The sequence below is a fragment of the Ambystoma mexicanum genome, chromosome 10 (genome assembly GCF_040938575.1).
Source record: "Ambystoma mexicanum isolate Mex_15411 chromosome 10, UKY_AmexF1_1, whole genome shotgun sequence".
Lineage (NCBI taxonomy): Eukaryota > Metazoa > Chordata > Amphibia > Caudata > Ambystomatidae > Ambystoma > Ambystoma mexicanum.
In genome coordinates, this window is record NC_090932.1 from 112,002,504 (window position 1) to 112,027,812 (window position 25,309).

At 46.8% G+C, this 25,309-nt stretch overlaps 1 protein-coding gene across 1 annotated transcript in view; it reads right to left on the minus strand.

The window, feature by feature from the left end:
- Positions 1–25,309, minus strand: part of DOCK5 (dedicator of cytokinesis 5) — a 1,209,967-nt gene that overhangs the window by 598,480 nt on the left and 586,178 nt on the right. Inside the window, exon 20 of the mRNA XM_069617597.1 lies at positions 10,993–11,082. Coding sequence (XP_069473698.1) covers positions 10,993–11,082 — 90 coding nt within the window. The remainder of the gene's footprint in view (positions 1–10,992; positions 11,083–25,309) is intronic.

The window sequence follows — 25,309 nt, forward strand, 5'->3', positions numbered from 1 at the left end:
TTGATATTTCGAGGTGCAATGGTGGGTAAGAGGATTATATTGAGAAGTTGGAAAACAATGTTATGATTGAAAAATGGATTGATGAAATGCATGGATTAGCGGAGATGGAGAGAGTTATCTTTCAATGTAACAGAAAGCTTCATTTGTTTGAAAAAATATGGAAGAAATTCCTCACTATGTATTGATCGGTACTCTGTGCCGGTTGTGAACTCTGGTGCTGGGTGGCGGCAGGGGGGTGGATGGGGTTTGTAAATATGTACAGGATGCTCGCCGAGAGCTGTGTTATTGTGAAATTGTCTTTGGATGTTGATATTTGTTACTGCTATGTACGTAAAATGAAAATAAAGTTTAAAAAAAAAGAAGACTGGAACTAAGTGCGAGTTGGTAAACTGGGCAAGCTGATGTCTTGAGGAAAAGAAACCTAAGACCTTGTGAACTTTGTTGTTGCCTTGGGGAAGGGAACCAAGAGAACTTGTGGAACTGTTTTGAACGTGGGGAATGGGGGCTGGAAAGTAAGCCAACAGCTGGAATAAGCTCAGAACTTTATTTTGGAACTCTACTTAATTTGTTGTTGACATCCCTACACATTGTTTAGCTTTAGTTGTGAGGGCAAGAGTAGGTTTTGGGCAGACTTCTGTTGAACTTACTGACTGGGACTATCCTTAGTTTCTTTAGGTAGGGAAATCCCACCTTAACATGGGGCAAGTTAGGCCTTACACCATCCTGACATTTAAGTTAATGCAAGTATTTTGTTGAACTTTGAATCTGTTGTCTGTGTCTTGCTTAATGCTGACTCCACAGTTTATATTGATCTGAAATATTCCAGTATTATGCATCTGTGTTAAATACATGCATTTTTATACCTACCAGCATCAACACTATTGCTTGACAAACTATTGCGAATGGTAACTGCACTTAAAACCAAGCAAATGATCTCTGCTGTCTATGCCTCACTGTTCAGTTACATAGTTGGGTTAGACTTTTGTGTTAAAACTTTATAGGTCCCCTAAGGGTGGCTTTACAGTACCCCATCTATGTGACGGAAACAATGAATTCTAGTAATGGCTGCTTCCATCACCATACAGCCACTGCTACATCAGCAATGGATAGATGGAAGCAGCCATTACTGGAATTCATTGTTTCTGTCACTTACATAGTTATTGATACTACCCATGTGCATGAGTGGTTTGACGGCTGGCCCTATATAAGTGTTTGAAATGTATTCTGACAATTTGAACTATTGTTCAAAAAAGGCGATCCCGCCCCCACTCTTTCAGTTCCCACCACTCTATGCCAGGGACAAAAAGGGCCAGTGCACAAGTTGTACCACAGGAAGAATGGGAAGCAAGAACACAAGGGGGGGTCACCGGGCTAATTAGGGAATTATGGGCATTTGAGCAGGCGGAAAGCACACAGAGGTATGCAGTTTTAGTAGATGGAGCAAATGAACGACCAATGAGACCTGGGAACAAGGGATATGTGTGCGGGTGGGGCCCTGGTGCTCTTTAAAGAAAACAGTCTAGTCTTTTATGAAAACAAAATGTGACAAATCTGGACAATTCGTCCATCTCCCCCAGAGGGGTGTCACCCGCATTGAGGCTAGGGAGGTGAGCCCGCTAAGCAAGACCGTCCCTAAGGGTCTGGGCAAGTGGAACCTCACTAGGAGTGACTCCCCCCTTGGGGACAAGGACTCCCATTCCAATAAGGAACTCCCAGTCCAAAACATAATTTCTGCCGACACGCGTATTGGAAAGGCTTTGCTATCTCCAGTCATGACAATAACCAGCAAAAACCCTTATCCACTCTATTGGCTTCTGGTAATGCTGAAAATCGCCTGAAGGCCATAATCACAGAAGACGGTCACAATTATTTTTGTTCTGATGACGTGCATAAGAGCAGCACGGACTGTGAATGGAGGAGAGACTCCTACGGAGGGAGGAGAGTTGTTGCTACGCAGAGGCAAGCCTCTGCAGAGACAACGTCCAGGAGGGGCGGAGCTTCACCAGGTCGCAGAGCCAGCGGTGGCATGGGAGAAGCGAGTCCCGGTAGCTGGAGGGTGAGGGGCGGGTGCTCTGACCGAGCAAGAGGTTCCGGTCAGGATAGAAACAGAGATGGAAAGTCGTCTTCCCTGGTGGCACGACCACTGGAGATCAGTGGTGGGCTTGGCACCCGGCAATAGACGCTGAGACCAGAGAAAGGCAAGGAGTCTGGCTCGTTGAGCTCCACATCGCAAGTGTCTTTGCTGATGAGACGAGTACTGGCAGGGAAGCAAACAATCCCAAAGCTAGGACAGCAGTGAGGGCTATGAACTGTGGTTTTCTAGATTGCAGAAAAGAAAGGTACGAGAGTCTGAGAAAACGGAATGGGCACATGGCCCAGGTAAAACGGACTGAAAGATATAAACATAGTATATGGAGGCTGGAGAAGCCGCCAACAGTACGAGAGCATAAGAGAACCGAATGGGCAGACGCCTTATGTAAAAAGGAGTGAAAGGGATACGTGTGCTTTATGTCAAGCTTGGAAAAACTGACAAACATATGAGGAACTGATGAAGTCAGATGGACATAAGTCCTACGTGGAACAGACGGCAAGAAGCATGAGCACTCTGCAACAAGGCTACCCAAGCCAACCAGGTAACTGGAACCTGGAATACCTAAGCGGGCAGAAGCTACATGTTTATTAGTTCTACTGACAACCAATAACTCAGCAAAAGAGCCAATAGGACTTTGAGGGAGCAACATTGCTACAAGGTGGGATACAGAGAAGTGCGCTTGAAATAATCCTTGAGGGATTTGATCACCGATACAAATCTGAGAAAAGTAATCTAAGAAGAATTCTTCTTTTCAAAAGGGGGAAGAGAAAGCAATACTGAGGCCATTTGTATTTTAACCAACAAATGCTAGAAAGAGACTGTGCACTGTGTCAATATATTCCAAAGGAACTTTGAGACAAAGACCACGAGTTGGTCCAGGCAGAAGTCCACTACGAGGATATTGTGCTAGCCTCCCTTTTTCCTTTTAGTTACATTTTCTAAACTGCTAGGGCCTAGAATTTGGACTCGGGACTCTATTTTTGGACTTCGACAAGCACCGTTAGTTTTTGTTTCAGAAGATAGGGAACTTCCCTCAGAGCAATAGGGTCAGAAAGACATTTTTCTTTTAATTTAAATAAAGCGCACTGAAACATAACCCACTGTAGTCCGAGTCCTTCTTCTGGATAGCCACAGAAACCAAAAGCCTTTTGCAATAGTTTGCTTTTATCTAACAAACATTTCCTAATAAGCGGAGTATGCTAAAAGCAACATGCCTTGTGTTCAGCTTTCTATGTGATTTTGCGATGTCTGAAAAGGCATGTGTGCAGTTGAAAAATCTTTTTAAAAAAACATTGCCATACATGCGTTAATTTCAGTTCATGTGAAAAGAAACTGTTTTTACAGTCATCTGTTCATTAAACACAGCATGCTTGTTTATCTGGCTATTCCCTGCCCCAAGGCTGCGTTCTACAAATTCAGTTTGATGTGCTGTCCAACAGAAGCCTATATGAACCAAAAGATAGCAGTGTGTTTATGGCACCACATCTTTGTCCCAGGTTGACCTCTCATCCTACAACTGTATTGTGGAATAGGCTGGTGGCAGCTGGAATTTAGTTTGGGTTTCATCAAGGGTGCAGCCAGTCATACCACATCAATAGCTCAATGCACCAGTATTGTAGCCAATGGGTTTCTAATGCATTTTTTATAAGCCATACTCCAGGTCATTTTCTTTGGGGTTTCCATGTCTGTGGGAACCAAGAGGCAGGCAGGCAGTCCTACAGGGGCCATTGTGCTCACAAACAAGGGCTCACAATGACTCCAACCCCACGCCCTCTATGGCGATTTAAACTAGCCTAGCATAGTCCCGGGAGCATAGCTCAGTTGCAACGTGCGCGCCTTGGAAGCAAGAGGACACTAAGCAACACAGGTTCGATCCCGGGTCCGCGCTTAGAAACCTCTGGGTGTTTAAGCACGTTATAAATACGCAACTAAGACAAAACCAATTCCGTAACTAAAAAAAAAAGAATTCCTGTAACAGTGCCTCGATTTGTACGGGCTGTATGAGCAATTTAAAAGTAAAAAAATTATAGTGTTCTGCCCTAGACAAGCCAAATACATGCCTTGTGTGGACCTGTGTGTTTGTAGGTTTTTCAGACCAGCTGGATTGGCGGCCTGCCAAAACCTTAACGTGTCTGCCTGCTACGTGAGTGGAGGGCCATCTTAGGCGGGTCTATGAGTGAATGTTCATATCTAGGGAGACACTGGGTATTACTCAGATCCGATGATTCGTAGCTGACCTGCTGGAGGATTTCCACAGAGATGTGCTGCTTCCTTTCTCTTTGCCCAGACTTCTTCTTTTGGTAGTTTGAAATATTTTTTGGGCTGTACAACTTCCTCATCCCAGTCCTGCTTGAAGGCTGGACTAAATGTCCCGTGCTGGGACCATTTTTGGGTTGCCTCCTTTGAAATCCTCTTGGATCAAGCGTCTCAAGGAGTGTCACTGGACTAGAAGAGTAGTGGGTCACCACTACTCTTCCTCAGCGCGTCTTGGGTCTGCATGGGTTGCCTTCAACTGTTGCTCCCTTCATCGGACTGTTCTTAGTTGTCTGGCTGCCCAGTCATGTCCCTCAAGCTGGCCAGATGATATGGTCTAGTTCCTACATTCTCTTAGTGCTTTTTTTGTCACTGCTCCTTGACTCCTGAGTTGTTGTCTTCTGGGTTCATCAACTACTAATCTTTTCGTCCACCAATGTCTGCACTGGTACAGGGTTCAAGGCTCGAATTCCTGGATCCGGTCTCCAGACCTATAAAAGAAGCCTTGTACTTAGCTGGTTTTCCCTCCTTTTCCAAGCTGAATCCTGAGTGAATGACACGGAGTACCTTTCCTCAGGTCCTGATATATCCATAGGAATCCTCTTCAGGGGTCGCGTAGATCCTCGATTGGTGGAGTGTTGCAGGGACCCCTCTTCCACAATTTGACAGTGACTTGCACTGACCCGCATCCTGCTCTGCTTCCTTACCTGGTCAGTTGGGTCCCAAACCTGTAACTGGAACTTTTCAAAAGGCTTCTCCTCTGGGGGTGGTTGCTTCTGGTGCACCACAAGTACTACTTGCCTGGCTTCAGCCCAGATATGCGACTTTCCTATGGACGTTGTCCCATTTACGCCAATTGAGTACTTTCAACAAACCCTTTAACCACTAAAAGGTGTCATTCACTTTTGACATTTTTGTTGGGTCGTCTTTGGGTCCCTGTAATTTCTCATCAAAGACTGGGATTTTAGCATTAACATAGTATGTGTGGCGGGCCAGAAAAAGGGAGGGGACTCAGATGAGAAATTTCACTATTTTCTTTATTAACCAAAGGAAAGAAATGCCTCTCTCCCTATACTTTAAGGCATCCCTACCTAACAAAACTAACAAAGGTGCTTGTCAGTCGTCGGTGAATGTCTTCACATAATCTGTTCACTGTTCAATCTAACCTCAACAGGCCCCAACACTAGAATAACAACCAAGAACAGCAGAATGACTCCCTTCTAGTGGGATGTTTGTTTTCCACAAACTTTATTCACTAATTGATTTTCAGATAGTCTCTGGTGACTTTTGATCATTTAATGCAACTCGATCTATACTTTAACATGTTTTCGCTTCTTTTCTCTTTGGTAAATGTTCTTTGTTATTTTATCACTTACCTCTTGTTTCTCACTACAGAGGAAAGGTCTTTGTTGACTTTGATACGAAAAAGAGTATTCCACTAATGATTCTCTTTTACTTCTTTAGATTTTAGAATTCTGATCTCATCTCTACTAGGATGCATATGATTAGTCCCATAGCGAATCCCAACATTCACTTCATGGGGTTTTACTATTACAGTCTCTTGGACTTCACTAGGCCGAGTACGATTGGTCCTACAATGATTCTCATTCACTCCTCTGGGATCTAATATTACATCTATTGGACTTCACTGGGACAAGTGGGATTGGTCCCACAAAGATTCTCATTCATTCCTTTGGGCTTTAGTGTTACAGTATCTTGTACTTGAATGGGACGAGTAAGATTGGTCCCGTAACGATTTTTTACCCCCCTCCCAGGTCTCTCGTTTTCCCAGTTACCTGCTGCTTTTAGAGAAAATGTCACTGGACCTTCTTTTCACTAGGGTCGGTACTCTATTCTTGTCGTTGGTCAGGATAGTCATGCAGTAACTTCAATACCGTTAGGTTCCGCATCTTCCGTTGTGCAGTGGTGTCAGCAATGTTTAAAGGACACTGCTTTCCGTATTTTTGTTTCTCTGTGATTCAGGATTTTGAGCGTCCGCCTTTCCTTCCTTCAGTCCACCAATGTGAAGACACAGTGGGTCTTACTCCGGTTAGCCTTCTTCTCTGGTTACAGGACGCTGCACGTCCAGCTTCACTTCCGTATCGGCCTCCCAACCCATTTTGTAACTTGCAGGATTTCTCGCTCTTCCAGTCTCCTCTCCTCTCACATGTGACATAGTTGTGGGACTTCCCCAGGGCACGTCTCAAAGTCAGGCGGCTTCTCTCCTTCCCTCCAGATCATCCTCTTCGTCCCAGTTAAATGGGCTTTTTCATTTAAAGAAACATTTACAGTTTCCTGGTGACAGTAACACATACAGATCTTTTCTTCATACCAATCTTCATAAGGCATATTCAAAGAAGTATTGTTGGGTTGTATTTTAAGGAGTTCCTCACATGGAAGGAAGTCCTTATCCCCAAAGGGGGAGTCTCTCCTGATCAGGTCCCACTTGCCTCGACTCCCAGGGATGGTGTTACGGAGCAGGTTCTCCTCCCTAGCCTCACAATGGAGGAAGGAGAGGCAGCGGGGGGTTGGGGGAGAACCTGCGATTCATCACAGATGCCTTACACAATAGAATGTAATGAATCACTACACTGCACTCATGCCAATTGAATGGTGTTGGGTTACTCTAATGTTGTTATATTGCATTCACCCTTTTCTATGAGTATACGGAGACCACATAGGTCTGGTATCAGAGGACTAACCTACATTCCGACTTTGAGCCTGTTTGGGGTATTGTTTAGAATTATTAACCCCTTCACTTCCTCTGCATATATGGGCTTCCAGTTTGTTAACTATCATTTTGTGTAACATGATTTATGGGTGGGAATTACAGTGACTGGCCATGGATTGACATTTTGGGTCCAACGTAAGACTGAAGTAATGCATCAATGAGGTCTCGGGATCCTGATCCCTTAAACCTATATATATTTGTATTTTATAAATGTATAAAGCATTCTCACAAAAGCGCTGCACAAAACAAATCAGCAAGCAGTACAAAATTCAAGTATTGTATTTACAAAAACATGGGGAAGTAAGGAAAATAGGAGCTGGGGTCAGAGCTGAGAGCTAAGGAGAAATTATTTGAGACAGATACGAAAAATGTGTAATGAAAGTGAGGATCGGACGTCAAGAGGGAGGAAGTGCCAAAGCTTGGGTGCCAGTAGAGAGAAAGAATGGAAACGAGACTGTGCGCAGAGGGGTTTAGGACAAGAAAGTAAAAATGGATTGGTAGACAGAAGGGGCCTAGATGGAGAATAAAATGTAAGCAAGCGGGAGAGAGATGGGAATCAAGACCATAGGTGCTTGTGATGATAAGTCAGAAAGTGGAACAGTATGCAGTTATCAAATGTGAGGCAGGATGAGACAGATTATCTGGAGGAAAGCAGACAGCGGGTGTGAATTGCCGAGTTGAAGACAGAACACAAATGGGCAAGAAGGGTGATCAGAAGAAGCATTGTCACACAGAATGATGGGAAGGGCCACACTTTATGGATGTTAAAACGCTGAAAACAGCATGACTTGGACATTGTACCAATATGAGGAGTGAGAGGATTCAAAAATGCCCACCCCCCAGGTTACAAGCGGCAGGGCTAAGAGAAAGCAAAGATGGTGGGAAAGAAAGAGCGAGGAGGTAGAGGAGAAGGACTGGTAGGTCACACATCTGAGGGCTCCGCAGCTATGGATCCTTGAGCATGCATCGAGACTGGTTGTTCCGACTGGTCCAGGGGTCAAAAGTACAGAGGACTTTCTTGAGATCAGGAAAGAGGAGCAGACCTTCACCCGGACTTGGCTAGAGGCAATGCTGGTCAGCTGCAAAGACCTCGGCCCTTCAGCGAGATGCACTTCTTTGTAGAGGTCTTGGCTCCAATGATGAGCTCGAGAATGGCTGCACGAGTCCTCCTTTTATGCAAGATTTGGCCTGGAATCCCCCAGGTCCACCAATGGTAAAGATCTACAGCATTAAAACTGGAAGGGTCTGTACAATAATGGATAGCCACACGCCCAACATCTTTCCCAGCAATAGACACATTGTGGCTTGGATGGGAACTTGGACGAGACAGTCCCAGTCCCACCTCCAGTACCACACCGACTGCCACATACTTTGCCCAGAAAAGGGCTTCCTATATATGGCAAATCCAGACCCGAGATGGCAGGAAGAAGGCCAAAATACAATGTGGACAAAAGACAGTTAATCTCATGCCATGGCCACTTTAAGGTATATGATACTATAACATTATGTGGTAAAAACCAAAAATGCACAAGTAAAAAAAGAAAGAAAACCAGTAGAAATATATCTGCTGCTGCCGCCAGCCTATGCTGATCACATTGTAATTGTAAACGCAAAGTTACAAAAGGAAACGGTATAAGGATATAAAGTAACATAACACTTCACTATAAAGTGGTGTGCACAGCTTTAAAAATACAAGAAACCTACTAAGGGAGACAGTCTTCCAGTACTGATAGTGGGGACTGATCGGTTTCCCTATACGAGTGAACAAAAAGACCAGGGAGGTAAAACAGAGGGCCTTAGGTACCTCCAAAAAGCCAGGTCAGAAGCCAACAAAAGCAAAACGAAAGGGTGTCCCGTAGAAGCCATTGCGAAGAAAGCAGCAAAAAGAAAATCTTTCGTAACACTGAAGTTTCGGATGTGTGACCTGTAAAATATGGCGAGCACCCAAGTACTATGGGGGTCTGGGCCTGTCATTTTGTAACCACTGCTTTCCTGCATTTGAAGCACTCAATCACCAAGGCTTCTATAATAATTGTATTTGTTTTGTATTTATTGTGTTTATATTACGCTTTAATCCAAAGCGCTGTACATTACAACAAGGTACATAAAACATTTTTTACCAGTAGAAGCAACTTACAAAACATGAATCAAACCAATAAAACAGTATGTAGAGCAATTAATCTGTGAGGGTAAGCAGCAAGGAGGAGGTGAGGATGGGAAAGGAGAAGGGAAAAGAAAGGGCATTAGGGTGAAGAAGCAAGGAGGGGAAGGGAGTTAGGGTGAGGTGCTTAGGGGTGATGTGAGGGAAAGGAGATAGTAATGAGAGAAAGTATCAGGGTGAGGGATGGAGAAGGGGAGATTTCAGGGAAGTATGGAAGGAGGAAAAGGTAAGTATGGAGCGGATAGAGAATGGTAGGGAGTTACAGTGCAGGGGAGCTAGGCGCTGAAAAGAGCAGAAACGTGATGAGGCACATGGGGAAGGGGGAACGGTGAGAAGAACGAACAGCAGAACAAAGGGAATGGGAGGGGGTGTAAAAAGAGGAGAGAGGAGAGGTAGGGGGGAGCAAGATCATGGAAAGATTTAAAGACAAGGCACAGAAAATGAAATTTAAGTTGTGAGTGGAAGGGAAGCCAACCAAGGTAAGAAAGAGGAGGAAATGGAGTCATGAGGAGCAAGGAGGCAGAGGGTACAGGGACATCATTTGACCAAAATGCCAGGGGTAGCAGAAGTGATATCACACAACCCTTGACCTCTGTTGACATCACAGGAAGTGATGTCATTTTCCCCAGCCCAACGTGGCAACACGGAAATCGATGGCGCACGACCTTTCACCCTTTGACAAAACAGGAAGTGGCATCACATAGCATTGTTTCTAATTCCACTACAAAAAACGAGGTTACGATCTCTCTGTAAAGTGATAATCATTTAGCCAAGAATGGATCTCCATATGTTCATTAATACCAGCGCGTAAATCCCCATATTCCCAAATTACTGTGAATGCAAGCAGACGTCCAAGGCCAAACGATAATGATGTCTTACTATAAAGCACTTATGCTTAAGTGCTACATGTAGAGCAAATATACATACAATATTACCCAACCTTTGTTGGTACTCATTTATCAACCTCAGGAGGATAAAAGGCTGAGTTGACCTTGCCGGGAGTCGTGCCTGCAACCTGCAGATCACACACACTTTACAGCAGCTAGCGCTCAACTCACAGAGCTATCTTAAATGACTATAGATATCAGAAAACCAGCCACTAGAGAAACAAAAGAGCCACATGCTGCTGGCCACAGTCCAAGAGCACATATTTTATTTAAAAAAAATAAAAATTAAAAAACACGTTTTTCCCCCCCTTTTATTTTTAGGAGTAGCAAGGGAGACCACAGCGGTAGGAAGGGAGACTTCAGGGGTAGCAGTTGCGACCCCTGGCGACCCCTAAATGACATCCTTGAGAGGGTACGGAGACCTGAGTGGTATAGGGATTTGTGGGGGGTGAGATGAGATGCAGGTAGTCCAAAGAGTATAGAGGAGCCGTAGAAGAGGCGAGAGAAGATAAGGGAGGAGATTACAAGTTTAATAAACCCTATAATAACACTAACATCATACTTGAACTGAATAACGATACAAACAATGCAAATAGTGTTCCATGCATGCACGTGTACAATTAGCTGCAATCGGAGCTTGTGTTGCCAAGCATGAATGGCACAAAGACCAAAGATCATGCAGAAACAATAGAGCAAGCTACCGGCTAAATTCTTGGGCAGGTAACCTTCACTGCAGCACGTTAACTTTAGTTCATCATGTCTACTCTGCAGGTAACCTTCACTTTATCATGTTAACTTCAGTTCATCATGTCCATTCTGCAAGATGGCCATGAACAGGGTTCACTGCAAGTCTGTATCAGAAACTCACCAGTGCATCAAATACAAGAAAGTCGTAGGTTTCGTTTATCGACATCTCCATCATTATGTTAAAAAGTGCATCGAGTGTGTCTTGCAGAAACTAGAGCAGAAGAAAAGATAAAGTTACGGTAAATATCAGTTCACAGACTCTGCATAAGTGGTTCTGCAACGCCAAACACAACTAAAAGCCTGCACCTCAGTATTCCTCGGTAGAACAGTTGGCCTCTATTTATCATCATTTAGCCAAGCATGAGAACCCCAAATTGACATGATTCACAGAATGATTTACTGGTGCACTGGAAGGATGGCAATGAAGAAACCCCCAGCCCTCCCTATTTATGTTGGACAGAAAGAAAAACAGGTACATGAATTGCACATTTCAATCCAAGCTTCGACGTATTTTGGTCCTTCACAGAAAATGAATTATAAAAAGTCCCATCTCAAAAGAGCTGCATGTTCGGGGCCGTTATTAATCTAAACATCTGCCATGACAGCCAATCTTCATTTCACACAGATGCAACTTACCTTACTTTCAACAAGGGAAACATGCAATAGAATAACGACAGGTAAGGGCAAGGAAATGTATTCACAAGAAGCAACACCATATTCTTAGATCTTGGGCTTTTACCAACCAGTAGGATTCCCGATTCATCTTGCATTGGGAGAAGAAAATGTGCCCCATCAGTTTTAAAATAACAGCGAAACTAAGGGACATGTAGCGCCCCCCTTCTGCTCAATCTCCATGTCACCATTGCATATGTCGTCTACACGTCCAATCTCTTTTTCTCCTAATATACTGCAATGGCAATAGTGAAAAGATGATAGCACAGGGGCAACGTGCTGGTCTTGGAAGCAAGACCACGCAGAGCAACAGAGGTTCAAATCCCAGATCTGCGCTTAGAAACCGAACTCAGGTATGGTATTAGGTGTGTTATAAAAGAAAACATATAAATATATAACCAAGAAGTGATGGCGAGTGGAGGGAGGGTTATGTTAGCAAACAGAAGGCAGAGCCGGGACAGAGTTTGCTGAGTTTTTGATTTTGAGCAACTTTCCTCACTTAACAAGAACTCCCTTCCAATACTAACTTATGCAGACAGATTACCAAGTAATGCCTGGAAGGAGAATGAAGACAGACTAAGCTATACCAGGAAACAGACACAAACCAGCAACGCAAAACGTCCAGGCGGCACTTAACATATCAAGCGCATATTGACCATAAGTATAAAAAAGCACTGCCGTAAAATTTCAGAAAAGGACATCTGAACTGTGAAATGTTCCCTTGTTCCTAAAACTATGGTGCATCATTAATTTCATATTGCAAAACATGTATTTGTCTTTAGGTGCATGGGGCAATACAGTGAAAGAAAATATTTTTAGTATGGAATTCTGAAATATGTTTGCAGATTGATTTTGTTATAATTTTATAGCAGTCAGAACGGATCTGTGTGATCCGACCGCGGCTGCTTCGTTTGTGACCGAAAGGTTTGCATGAGAAATGCACGAACACAAAATGTTCATACATTCCCCATGCAAACATAATATTAATAACCCTACAAAACCCAAACCCCCACCCAGAACCCCCACCACCCCACGCACACCCTATTTACCCTGTGCCAGTTCCCTTACACTTTTGCTAACGGGAACCGGTGCCGTCTTTTTGTTTCTTTTTTCGGGCAGCTGCAGGGGTTTGCCCCTGCAACCCCCGCTCACTATACTGTGTGGTATAGTGAGCGGGGTGTTGTGGGGGACACCCCCGCAGCCCACTTTTTTTTCGGGTGTGCTGCGGTGGTGCCCCCGGCAACACCTCACTCACCAGTATGGTGAGCGGGGTGATGCAAGGGACACCACTGCAGCGTTTAAAAAAATATATTTTTAATGCATGCCACCAAAGGTTTGAACTTTTGGTGTTCAACCCTTTGGTGCGATGCATTTTCAAAATTTTTGTAATGGTCGAACCTTTTTTATCGGTAATTTCTACCACTTCCGTCTGAACGGGGCCCTAAAGGTATGAAAATGCTATACAAGAAAGTCTGGTGGAGGCCCAAAATGATTTACCAGAAGACAATGTGGGCCACACAGAGAAGCAGTAGCAGCTGTGGGTTGATTCAGGCCAATTGGGAACCAGACAATGGGCCAGATTCTGAAAAAGTAGCACAAAGGAAAGGAGAGAAGAGAATGTGCTTGTTTAATTAGCACTACTTTCAGAAATGCAATGTTCACCTAATTCTCAAAGGTGAGCTGCACATTTCAGGAGGGACTGGCCAGTGGCGCAAAGATGTGCTGTGCAGCCTCCTTGAATATAATTGTGTCAGGAGTGCTCTCGCGACACTAATGTATGACAAGCTCCCAGCAACCACGTGGTAGTTGTGAGCACATGTCACAGAAATGGGGCCATTGAAATGCCAGTCTTTATAAAATGCTAAAATAAAAGCCTTTCTATCCCTTGTTGGGGGATGGAACTGAAAGTTTGACACCTGTGGTTTAAACCGCGCCTGTCACACTTAAAGAACAAATCGTGACTTTAAAAGTGCATCCCGTTTAGGAATTCAGGATGCGCTTTTTAATGTGCAGAAATGCCCTTTGATATGTGCAAAAGTTAAAACACCATCAGAATGAGCGCATCAAAGATGCGCTTATTCAATTGCCCTTGGAGAACTGGACTGCTCCTTTTTTTAGTGCAGTGCTGAAATTCAGTAGCGCATCTCATCACTTGCACCCAAATTATGGTTGAGAATCTGCCACAATGTGTAAACGGAGCATATCAAAATCTCTTTGTGAGGAATCCCTAGAGGTCGTCACAGTCCCTTTCCACAAGGTCAGGGAGGTGAGGCCGCTACCTGATAGGCCCCCAGGGGGTGGTACTCAGTGGGGGGATCTTATGGGGAGAGACTACTGTGATGAATCCTGCAGAATCCTTAGATAGTCTCAGCATAAAGTTTCCTCCCATGTGGCCAGGGCAAGGCAGTCACTACCTGATCCAGGGGGTGGTATTAGCAGGACGGATCACATGAGAGGAGAAGGCCATCAAGGGAACGTGAGGACTCCATCAGGGGAAACACGGTTTATCCTCTTCTGAGGATCAAGGTTCCCTAATGTCTGACTATCTGATGGCTTGTTATCATAGTAAGGCTTCCTCTACCAGATTTCTCCAAGACAAAGTGGAAAAAACCTATGGTAAACAGGGAAATGAAAAATGTAATAATCAGGGAATTTCTACTACTTCTGAATGTCATAATTCTACAGAATGTTTGAATTGTGAAAGCAAGAAACAACCATTAATTTCTCTGAGAACCTCACCTAAATATACATTTCATGAACCACTAAATCAAAGTAAATTGAATAAGCCTAAAAAGAATATGAACATTATGGACTCCAAGTCCCATAACGCTTTGAGGACTGAGACGAGGCAGAGGAGCTCTGAGTTACAGAACTGCAGTGTACAGTCTAGGGGTTGTGATGAGTGGAACCTTTAAATATTTAATGCCCTCCAGGTGCGGGCCATAAAGAAACAGGGAGAGCAGTGGAAGCAGCAGAAGCATGAGGAAGCAGTAGTAGACGGAGCATCCACTGTTTTGAAAGCGGGTTGCTGTGTAAAATGTGTGGCAGAAGTCGGGAGGCCTATGGGGATGCAGAGAGCACGCAACGGGAAGCGGTACGGAAGCTAGCTGTCCCGTGGGAGAGAGAAGCTCTCCTGGTTCTGCGTGCTGCTCCGGTGTGTGGCGTTCACCGGAGTGTGAGTGGAGCGAAGGTAGCTCCAAACACAGGAGGCGTGAGCTATGGAAACCTTACCAGAACAGTCAGGCGCCTCTATTCCCACGACGAAAGGAAAAGGAGCAGCAGGTCCAGCGGAGGCACACGGATAGATCAGTGAGTTGGTGTTACGCTCACCTGGCTCCCACAGAGGCGTCGATCTGGACTGCTGCGATCTCCACCAATGTGACGCGTAGGGCCGAGATGATGGGTTGGACTGGCCCACCTAGCTTCGTTTGCTTGGCCCAGAGGAATATTCTTCTGCAAGTGGAGAAAGGGAATTAACCACCCGTGGAGTTGAGCGTAAATCCCCCCACCCCGTTGTTCTCCCCACTGATCACCTTGGATGTCCCCTCTTATAGTGTCACCTGATGATTTGAAAAGATGAGCTCTTCATCCTGCATTGAGCGCAGGGGCGCGTAGATATCCAGTTGCTTCACTGGCTCAAAGGAATTGGTGAGTTCCAGGACAATATTGACTCCGATATTCCCGGAACGACGCCGTAAATACGCAGTTCGTAAGAGTTCAAATGCCTGACTTTCAATCTTGTGCGATTCCTTGCAGGTTGAAGCTTGACCTTACTGAAGAGCTCCTCGTGGCAACCGGTAATGTTCTGGTAATGATTTGTATTATCCAACACAGTTCCATAAAATAATGTCCATATGTAACCTGTTGCTTTCTCCCTTATTCAGGTGCTGAGAGAAAGTATGAAGTCTCGTGGAATAATGCCTCCGGCGGTAAAATCATGTAAGCCTTTTCTGGTGAGGAGGGTTCCCCTTGTTAGTACCTTGTTTCACCTTGCTGTCGTTTTGTTTCCCCTTAGGGGCCGGGGTTCAGCTAGGATGCAGTGGAAGCTGCGCCGACCCGTGAAGAAGAATAGTACCCCCGGTGGTAAAATCAGGTAAGTCTATGGGGGGTATTTCTCTGTGTATTCCCTTGGCTCACCTTGCTGTTCTTGTCTTCTCCTTAGGTGCCGGAGTGCGGCGGGAACATGCAGTGAAATGTGAAGATGCTGCGAAGGGCCGGTGAGTGCAGCGCGGTGCTGCAGCAGGCAAGGCGACATGCATAAAATAACTTCTTTCTTCCAGCTCGAAGGCGCGATGGATCGGGAATTCAGGTAAGGATCAAAGGTATTGCTCTTGTTCTAACCTTTTCTCCCTCTTTCTCCCTTTTTCTAGGAGCTTCAAACTCGAGGCGGGCGTGGCAGAAGACTGGATGCAGACTTGCAGGCATGTGAGCGTTCCGCTGCTGGATGCAGAATAACGCGAAGCGTGTGCTGCTCTTCGGGCCTGGTTTAAATAGCCTCCAAAGTAGTGCCAGGTAAGTATTCCTCCCAAGCCCCAAACGAGTAAAAAAATAGTCCCTAGGTAAAATAGTCCCTTCCAAGCCTCTTTTGGCTTGGAGCTCTTGCAGCATGGTCTACATCAGGTAAGTTTGCAGCATGGTCTGCATCAGGTAAGTTTTAATCTATGAGCCTGGCGCCTGTGGCGCCAGGACTGACTCTCCATATGAGCCTGGCGCCATAGGCTCCAGGTCTGCACCCAAATAGCCCATAGCAGGGGTTGTTGGGCTTGCTTGGGGTAACTTGATGCCTGCTTCTGGGGTTGCTGGACTTGGTCTGGGTCCCCGGGGGTAGGCATCATGACAGTTGGCCTTGTTTGGTGATCTCGGCCCGCTCTAAAAGGAAGTTTTGAATATCAAACTAATGAATTAAGGCGCAACTCTTATTTTAAGAGTGTGTAAAAAGAAATATTGTAACTCCCATTGTCAAAGATAGAAGGGAATACTATTTAAACAAAGTGAATGGTGAGTCACAAAGTAAGATCCTTTATAAAAAGGAGATTGTGACGAGCATTGCCTAAGCCACGGAAAGGCAATTAAAGAAAACCAAAGATGTCAGAATAGAAGCCCTTGTAACCATCATCAAGGGGGAGAGAAATGTAATCTGCATTGCCTGGAGCAAAATAATCGGTGTAACAGACATTGTCAATGTGTACTGTATACGTGAAGAAGGAACAAGTTACTTACCTGTAACTATTGTTCTCCAGCATGGGTCTGGCATGTATTCAGATCCTCAGGAATATTCCCAGTCATGCTGAGAATCCTTGGTAAAAGAAACAACAGATTTGCTTTCACTTACAAACTGTATTTCTCCTTTAAACCAATCACTGTCCTCTGGGTCATACTGCCCCCATCCAAATACAGTACTCTCCCTAAGCCCCTCCTCTGGCTGCCATCTTCAGATTTGGCAAGCACGTAAAGTAGCAGTATGAACAAGAAGAGCCACAGAGGGGACGGAGGGAGAGTTCGTATGTGAATCCATGCCAGACCCATGCTGGAGAACAATAGTAAAAGGTAATTAACTTGTTCCTTCTCCAGCATGGCTTCTGGCATGGATTCACATGCTCATGAATAACGAATACATAGCAGTACAACATTTCACAACCACGGGAGGTGGCAAGGCTCAACAGAAGCAATCAACTCTTACCTCTGGAACAGGCATACCTCAAGCAAACCGTTTGCGTAGCACTGCTTGGCCAACTCTGGACTCCTCCCTGCAATCCCTGTCGATGCATTAGAATCTCGTGAAGGTGTGAGTGCACATTCACGTAGCCACCCTGCAGATGTCCAGCAGGGGTACAGCAAACAAGAACGCCGTCGTCGCAGTGATTGCTCTGGTGGAGTGGGCTCTAAAACGGCCGGGCACTGGTCGGTTCGCCAAACGATGACAGTGCATGATGTATCGTAAGAGTCACCTTGAGATGGAAGCTTGGACCAGGCCTTTCCATGGTTGACAGGACCAAAGTTCACGAACAGTTGAGACATCTTCCAAATTAGTGCGTGCCACGTAAAACTTCAGGGCATGAGCAACGTCCAGCAAGTGCAAGGCCCTTTCAGCCGGTGACGAAGGCTTTGGGAAAAAAACAGGTCAACACCAAAGGCTTGTTGAGGTGGAATTCCAACAGAACCTTCGGCATAAAAGAGGGGTGCGTCCGCACTATCACCATTGACTCATGGGGTTGAGATGAACGTGAAGATCTTCCTGGAGACCTGGTGTAGCGGGAGATAGCCACCATATGTACCTTGATAGAGGCATGTGCCAGTCTTGCCTTGGCCAAGGATATCAAGTATGGAAGATTCTGCAGGGACGTGACCCTCAGAGGGGTAATCTTCTGAGACAGGTACCACGTAGCAAAAGGCTTCCACTTGCGACCGTAGCACTTCAAAGTCGACGACTCCCTGCCCTTGGCGAGGACCTCCCTGCAGTCCGCAGGCAACTCATATCCTCCAAACTCTAGGGCTGCAACAGCCAAGCCCTCAGGTTCAGTGATGCAGGGTAGTGGTGAAGGATTGCGCCTCCTTCACTGGCGAGAAGACTCAGAACCACTGGCAGCTTGACCAGTGGTGATGCTGACAGGCGGAGAAGGTCTGAATACCTAATCTGCCTCAGCCACGCCAGGGTGATGATTACCATCTTCCATTGGCACTGTCTGAGTGTGCTGATGACTCGTAGCAGTAGAGGCAACAGAGGAAATGCGTACAGAAACCTCCCTTCCCACAGGAAGGAGAACGCGTCCCCCCAGGCTCCTCGGTGGGTGAAACCTGCTGGCAAACTTCTGGCATTTGGAATTCGCCGTCGTCACAAACAGATCGATCTGGGGCCTGCCCCACTTGGCGAAGATGCGGTCTACCTGGTCCTGCTGAAGTTCCCACTTGTGGCAGGAGCGCAATTTCCTGCTGAGGGAGTCTGCAATGGTATTCTTGACCCACGCCAAGTGAAGAGGAACATCTCTTGTCCGACGGCCCAGCGCCACAAGTCCTGCGCTTTTTCAACAGCGCTGGGGATCGAGTGCCCCCCTTTTTCCTGATGTAGAACATTGTGGTGGTGTTGTCCGTGAAGATCCTCAGCACATTGCCCTTTAGAGATGGAAAGAATGACTTGAGGGCCCAGAACCCTGCCCGTAGCTCCAGTATGTAGATACTTCTCCTCTGTCAGCCACAGGTCTCTGTCTTGCAGACGTCTTGTGTGGGCTCCCCATCCTTGCAGGGAAGCATCCGTGGTGATTGTCTCCTGGTATAAAGGGTTTTGAAACCCCGGGCGATGTTGGAGCAGATGCCCCACCACCTTATCACCCGACGGAACTCGTCATCCAGCGAGATCTTGTCCACGAAGCTTCCAGACACCTGTATCCAGCGAGCGTCCAGGAACTCCTAAAGAGGTCACATCTGTAACCTGCAGAGCAGGATGAGGTAGATGCAGGATGACATGCCAAGCAACGACTTGATGCTTTGCACTGTGGCTATTCTCATCAACCAGCTGCTGTACCTTCCCTTGAAAGGCTGCTACCCTCTCCTCCGAGGGCAACACCAGGCAGTACACCGTATTGAGTCTGGCCCCTAGGAACAGCACATTCTGCGATGGTGCCAAGCAGGACTTCGAATAGTTGATGGAGAATTCCACATCCGTCAGTAGCTGGATGGTCGCCTCCGTTGTGTCCGACGGCTAACTCCTGCGAGTGGGCCCGGATGAGCCAGTCGTCGAGGTATGGGCAGACGTAGATGGGCTCCAACCGGTGCCAGGCATTTTGTGAACACCCCCTGGGGGCTGACTTCAATCCGAAATGTAAGGCCTTGAACTGGTAGTGCTGGCCCTGCACTATGAAACGCAGAAACCTTCAATTTGTGAATGGGGATGTGGAAATAGGCGTCCTCCAGGTCCAGCAACATCAAGAAGTCTCCCTCCTCTTGTTGGCCGAGCACATGCTGCAACGTGACCATCCTGAACTTTTGCGTATTTAAGTACTTGTTGAGACGTCGTAGGTCTCCACCCCATCGTCTTCTTTCTGACCAAAAAGAATCTGAATAGACTCCGAAGCCCCAGAGTCATTGGGGAACCAGCTCTATCACCCCTTCCTGCAGCATGGCCCGTACCTCTTCTAGGAGCTGAGGCATGTGCTTGGGGAACCAGCTCTATCGCCCCTTCCTGCAGCATGGCCCGTACCTCTTCCAGGAGCTGAGGCATGTGCTGCTCCCAACGTGACACCGGAGGGATCCGCGGACACCTGCGTTCAAACTCCAGGGTGTCTCCTTGGGAAAGAGCATCTAGGACCCATCAGTCAGTGGTGATCTTTCTCCACTCGCTGACGAACCTCGTCAGCCGGCCTTCCACTGGGGTGCACATGTGGGGGCCTGACATCCCGGCCGGTTCAGGCCTGTTTTGGGGGGCGGGGTCCTGCCCTGCGGATGACTGCAAGGCTGTCCTGCTTCCAGGTTCATAGATCTGGAAGGCTGGCGGTACAAAGAGGAGAAACCTTTGGAAGACTTGCTCGACTGTCCCCTGCAGGAGCGAAAGGAAGAGCACTGCTGCTAGAGAGTGCCCAAGGACCAAGCCGCGCCCCGTGTATACCTTGATGGCCTGGAGGGACTTGTCGATGACCTTCCCAAACAAGTGTTCTCAGTCGAAGGGCATGTCCAACACCTTTGCCTGGACTTCCTGCCTGAAATTCATGACCCTCATCCAGCCTTGTCAAAAAAAAAGGCAGACACCATTCCCCATCTGTAGGAACCCCTTGTCGGCGATGTCCAACGCCACTGTAATGGAGTGATCAGACGTAACTTCCCCCTCCTGGAAAACAGCCATAGCCTCCATCCTCTTATCGTCTGGGAGGAACTCCACAAAGCGCCCAGCTTGCATCACAGCTCCCCGTTGTACCTGGCTAGGATCGCCAGTGAGTTGGCCACCTTGATAGTGGACGCCGCGGTGTAAATCACCTTCCTTCCTATAGCGTCCAACTTCTTCCCCTCGCTGTCCGGAGGGACTGAAGACGAGGACGGGTTCGCTGACCGTTTCCTCGCAGCCGCCGATACCAGCGAATATGGCGATGGTTGCGACCTCAGGAACTTGGGTGCGGAGTCCGGCACCAGATCCGTGTAAGGGTTCTTCATGAGGGACAGGCCCTCTTCCCACACGTCGTACGGAAGGGGCATCGCCATGATTGTCTTCCTCCTGGGCTCGCACCTCTGGTACAAGAAACCCTCTTTCCTTGTTTCTTCAGGCACAAGCTGAAAAGGCTCAGAGTCTCTGGTGATCATAGAGTGGGGACGCTGTAGGTGGCGCATCCAAATGCAGAGACTCGCCGGCTGCTCCAATGATATCTTTGTTGTCGTGGCTGTATCCGTCCTCGTACCCAGGTCTGGGTCTGCTGGGGAGAAGGGGCCTCATGTGGGTGCGGATGCTGAAATGGGGGCATCGGATGACACTTCCTATTTTTTGTTGGAGACTGAACGGGTGCCTGGGGGACCACTGGAACCAGGCCCGGTGGCATTCTCTTCTGGATATCAGACACCAAGGTGTGCAGGGTCGACAGAATATCCCGAGACACATTGCTCAGCTGAGCTGGCGAATCAGAAAACTAGGCTGTGTGCCGTTGTCTCAGTCGTTGCTGTTGTCGTCCTCTTCCACGTCCTTGTGGACCGTGTGCAAGGACTCCTGGTCCTCCCCGTCTGTGGACGAGACCTCCATGGCTTGTGCCACAGCCTGGGAGGGCTATTTCGGGGCCTCCTCGCCCCCAGCCCCTTTATTTCCCCCTGTGGGGGTTGAACCAGGACCTGAGTCGGTTTCCCCCTTCTGGCATGCCAGCAGATTTTGCCAAAGTCACTGCAGCGGTGTTGCGCCTAGGGGGCAAGGACATCTGTGCTGCGAGGGCTACCTTCACAGGGTCAGCCTCCTTAGCAGTCATGAGAGCAGCTGCCACCAACTCCATCGTTGACGAAGTCTTAGCCTGTGCCGATTGTGCCTGCTTGGGCAGTTCGGCCTTCTTCTCTGTCTGCGGCTTCTCAGACTTCTCCTGCATTTTAGCCGGGGTAGATTTCCTTTTTGACGAGGAGCTCAATTGCTGGCTGGCAATGGAGGCGGAGGGTGATGTCGATTGCGCCCTGTCCAGCATGGGACCCGCTTCCGCGACAACCCCGGTAGACTTGGACTTTCGGTTCTTGGCCTTGTCTTCGCCCCCATGGATGAGCACCCTCAAAAAGGACTTAGAAGACCGCTCCACGGGCCGGCCGGTCTTTGGCGAGGCATGACCATGCTCTGAGCATGGGCCAGAGGCCTTGGCATTAAGCAATGCCGCAAGTTTACTATGCATGTCCTTTTCTTTCGCAAAACCGAGGCATATCTCGCACTCTACTTCCTTGTGGTTCGGGTGCAGGCAGCAGAGGCATTGCAGGTGCTTGTCTTCCGCAAACACGTTCCGGAGCCCGCACTTAGTGCAGGGCTTGAAGAGGGACCGACCTTCCTTCCTTCCTTCTCTGTCATGGTCGAAGTAGGCCAGATGGTCTTCTGGAAACTTGGACGATCTTAGCCCTTGGGGGCGCTGAAATTCCCCAACGGATCCCCACTGTCGGCAGATGGAGAAAAGAGCACACAGGCTCTTTTGGAACAAAAAAAGAAGAGGGGCTTAGGGAGAGGACTGTCATTGCACGGGGACAGTATGACCCAGAGGACAGTGATTGGTTTAAAGGAGAAATAAAGTTTGTAAGTGAAAGTGAAACTGTTTTCTTTTACTGAGGATTCCTAGCCTGATGATGGGGAATATTCATGAACATGCAAATCCATGCAGGACCCCATGCTGGAGAAGTTATAACCATCTTGTGGTGTTGTAAGTCAAAAGAATCATTCATGAAGCAGTTGTTGATTTATCTTTCCCCATTGAAGATGTGAATGTGGAAGGTTTGAAGCAATCCTCACCAAAAAGTACTGCTAGTAGTAGTAGGAGTTTTTATCCTGGCAGGCGAGTAAACCAGGAAAGGACATTTAGTGATTAGTCTTGGCAGGCGAGTGGGCCAGGAAGAAGACATTGAAGTACTGCAATGTGGTAGGAGGTTGTGGTGGAAGACAGTGGTATTTCCATTGATGTGTACTGATTAACTATCCTGACAAAACTGTTACTTATGTAAGAAAGGCATGGTATCAAAAGTAAGACATACACAAGTGACCACAGTTCAAGGGTGTTTATTAAACTTATAAAAAGCATTTCAAAAACGTCTATCTAATCCTAAATCTATAGATGGGAGTAAGCTACGACCATCAAAGAATAACGCAGTTCTAGTGGTTTCCTGTCAAAATAAAAGGGCCTATACTAATAAACCTATTTCCAATCCTTACCTCTAAATACAAATAGTGTGGGAAACAATGTTATGTAAAAGAAATGTGTTCAAGAAATCATGTTAGGATATTCAAGCAGTAGGCTTCCCCTCCCCATGTTTTCAGCACGGGGCAATGCGACACACAAGTTTAGCACACACTTTGGCTTCTCCGGCACGAGGATGCAGTTCAGAACACACACCAGGGCCTTCTGCGACAAAGTGTCTTTCCCCTTGAAAGTCTCTTATTCGTAGAATATCATGGAGTGCAAAATATTATTTAAAGTTTGCTTCTCTTTCAGGCTTACACAACTGAAAAGGGATATTCTTCCCCAACCTTCTTACTTCCGGATTTACTTTGCTTTACTGTCAGAGACTTTCAAAATTATATGGCTTTGCTTTAATCCCATATACATGACCACTCCGACACTGCTGCATTCTGGTACTTTAATTTCTCAAGATCAATTCCTTTTACTTTACATTCAATTCTGTTTCAAACAAGCCTTCTTGGGGATTTTATTAACTGGGCCTCTACTTTGTGATTTCCCGTTTGGCTTTTAGTTTTGTTTGCTTTTCAGTGTTCCCATCACTTCACTTCACAAACTTCACTTTCATTTTACAGAGACTTCCGATATCATGTTCACTCACACGGGGTCATGCTGTTACTTTGGCTCTCATCTTTCCGGTATCACTTTCTCAGGTGATTCACGGTTCACCCCGGACCCCCCTCAGCCGGGATCAGATCCTCTTAACACAAAGATCAATTAGTCTCCCTGCGCCAGACTCAGACCAACTTAATTTATTTTGTCATCAACTTTCACCTTCCTTTTTGGGTTTGGACCACTTGCCCGCTTTACTTGGTGCCTTCCCTCACACGCTCCGCTTCCCACCTGCTTGCCCTAGTTGCTCTCACTATCTCTTTTGATCAGACTCACAGGGCAGCCTTGCAAGGTCAGCAACTCCATCCTTTGGCGTGGGGATGAGGTCAGGGTCTCACCATCTGCCCCTCTACATCCTTGGGGCCGGCACTGGTCCCAAGGGAACAAGCAATTGTCTGGACCTCAGCAGCAAGGAGCTGGCTGCCTAAATCCAAAACATAGGAGGCACAGCTCCTGTGACACGCTGCAGCCCTTCCTTCTCACTGGGCCAGCGTCACTGCACGCTGTCCTCCTCTGGATTCACCTGACCGCTCCCTGTCTCTTGGTTTCTCAGCTCCAGACAATCTTCCCAGGTTGCTTTTGGCGTTTTGGATTTGAAGAGGGATCCACTGCCAGTCTCGGCCTTGCAGCCTCCCTCTTGCTCTCCCCAACTGCATCTGACCTTTCTTCCCCAGCAGCATCCCTTTATACACCCGTGTGTTGTTAAGGGGTAGCAGGTGTGTGATTAGGGTTGGGTCTGCCTCCCCTTGCCGGACTTCATTAAGGGGACAACACGCTGTCGGAGTGTTGTAGTCCCTCTTCTGTGTCTAGGCAGGTTTTTCACTGGTAATCATCACCCCTCAAGGTTGCTGCTGCTTCTTCTTCTTCTTAGTATTATGCGAAAATAGAGAGTGGGGGAGATTTTGTGCGTTTGAAAATACCCCCAAAAGACAGAGGGGTTGTATGGTTGTGTATAACGCGTGAGGGGGATACCGTGTCCTGCCTAGGGTATTCCCATGAGAATGACCCCAGACTCCTCTACCCGGGTGATCCTCTCACAATGGCCCACCCCCATGGTCTGGATCCAAAGGGATGGCCGTGCCCAGACCACCTGAATAGAGGAATCTCGGGGTACAGATGGGAAAATACCCCTATGTTTCTCACACTTATGAAGAAGAAATGTGAGTTAATGAAAAGTGATTGGTCTTCAGAGAAGAGAATAATTGAATTACATATTAACTCATGAAGATAAAGTCTTTTTAATGCATCAAACAGCACTTGAAGAGTGAGCAGAGTTACTTGAAAATAAAACGATTATATTGCCAAGTGAAGGTCATATGGAAAGAACAGAACTTTGAGTTATATTTCAAGTGGAACTTGGCGATTAAAATAACTTTTCTTGATTTTGAACTCTGGTTTGAAACATCCTGAATTGACCCAGAGGAAGGGGATTCAACCCTGGTTACAAGGATTTATGTTTATAATTACTATGTGTGAATTTAAATGTTAAGTTGAACAGCCAGATAATTCCTGTATAATTTTGTTGAATGTATGTGTGTGAGGGACAGAGATCTTTGGACATTAGGTCATTTCCATTTAGCCTTATTCAGATAGGAGGGAAACCCTTGTTACCCTACAGAAAGAGGCATTTGGCTGACCCTTGATGTTTAATAAAATGGCTACTTGTGAGAAAACGATCTACTTGTCCGTCTTGCATTTCTGACCCCTCACACTTCCCCCTCTAGGGATAAGGACGGCCATCTAGGGAGAACACGGTACAACACCCTCACCCAA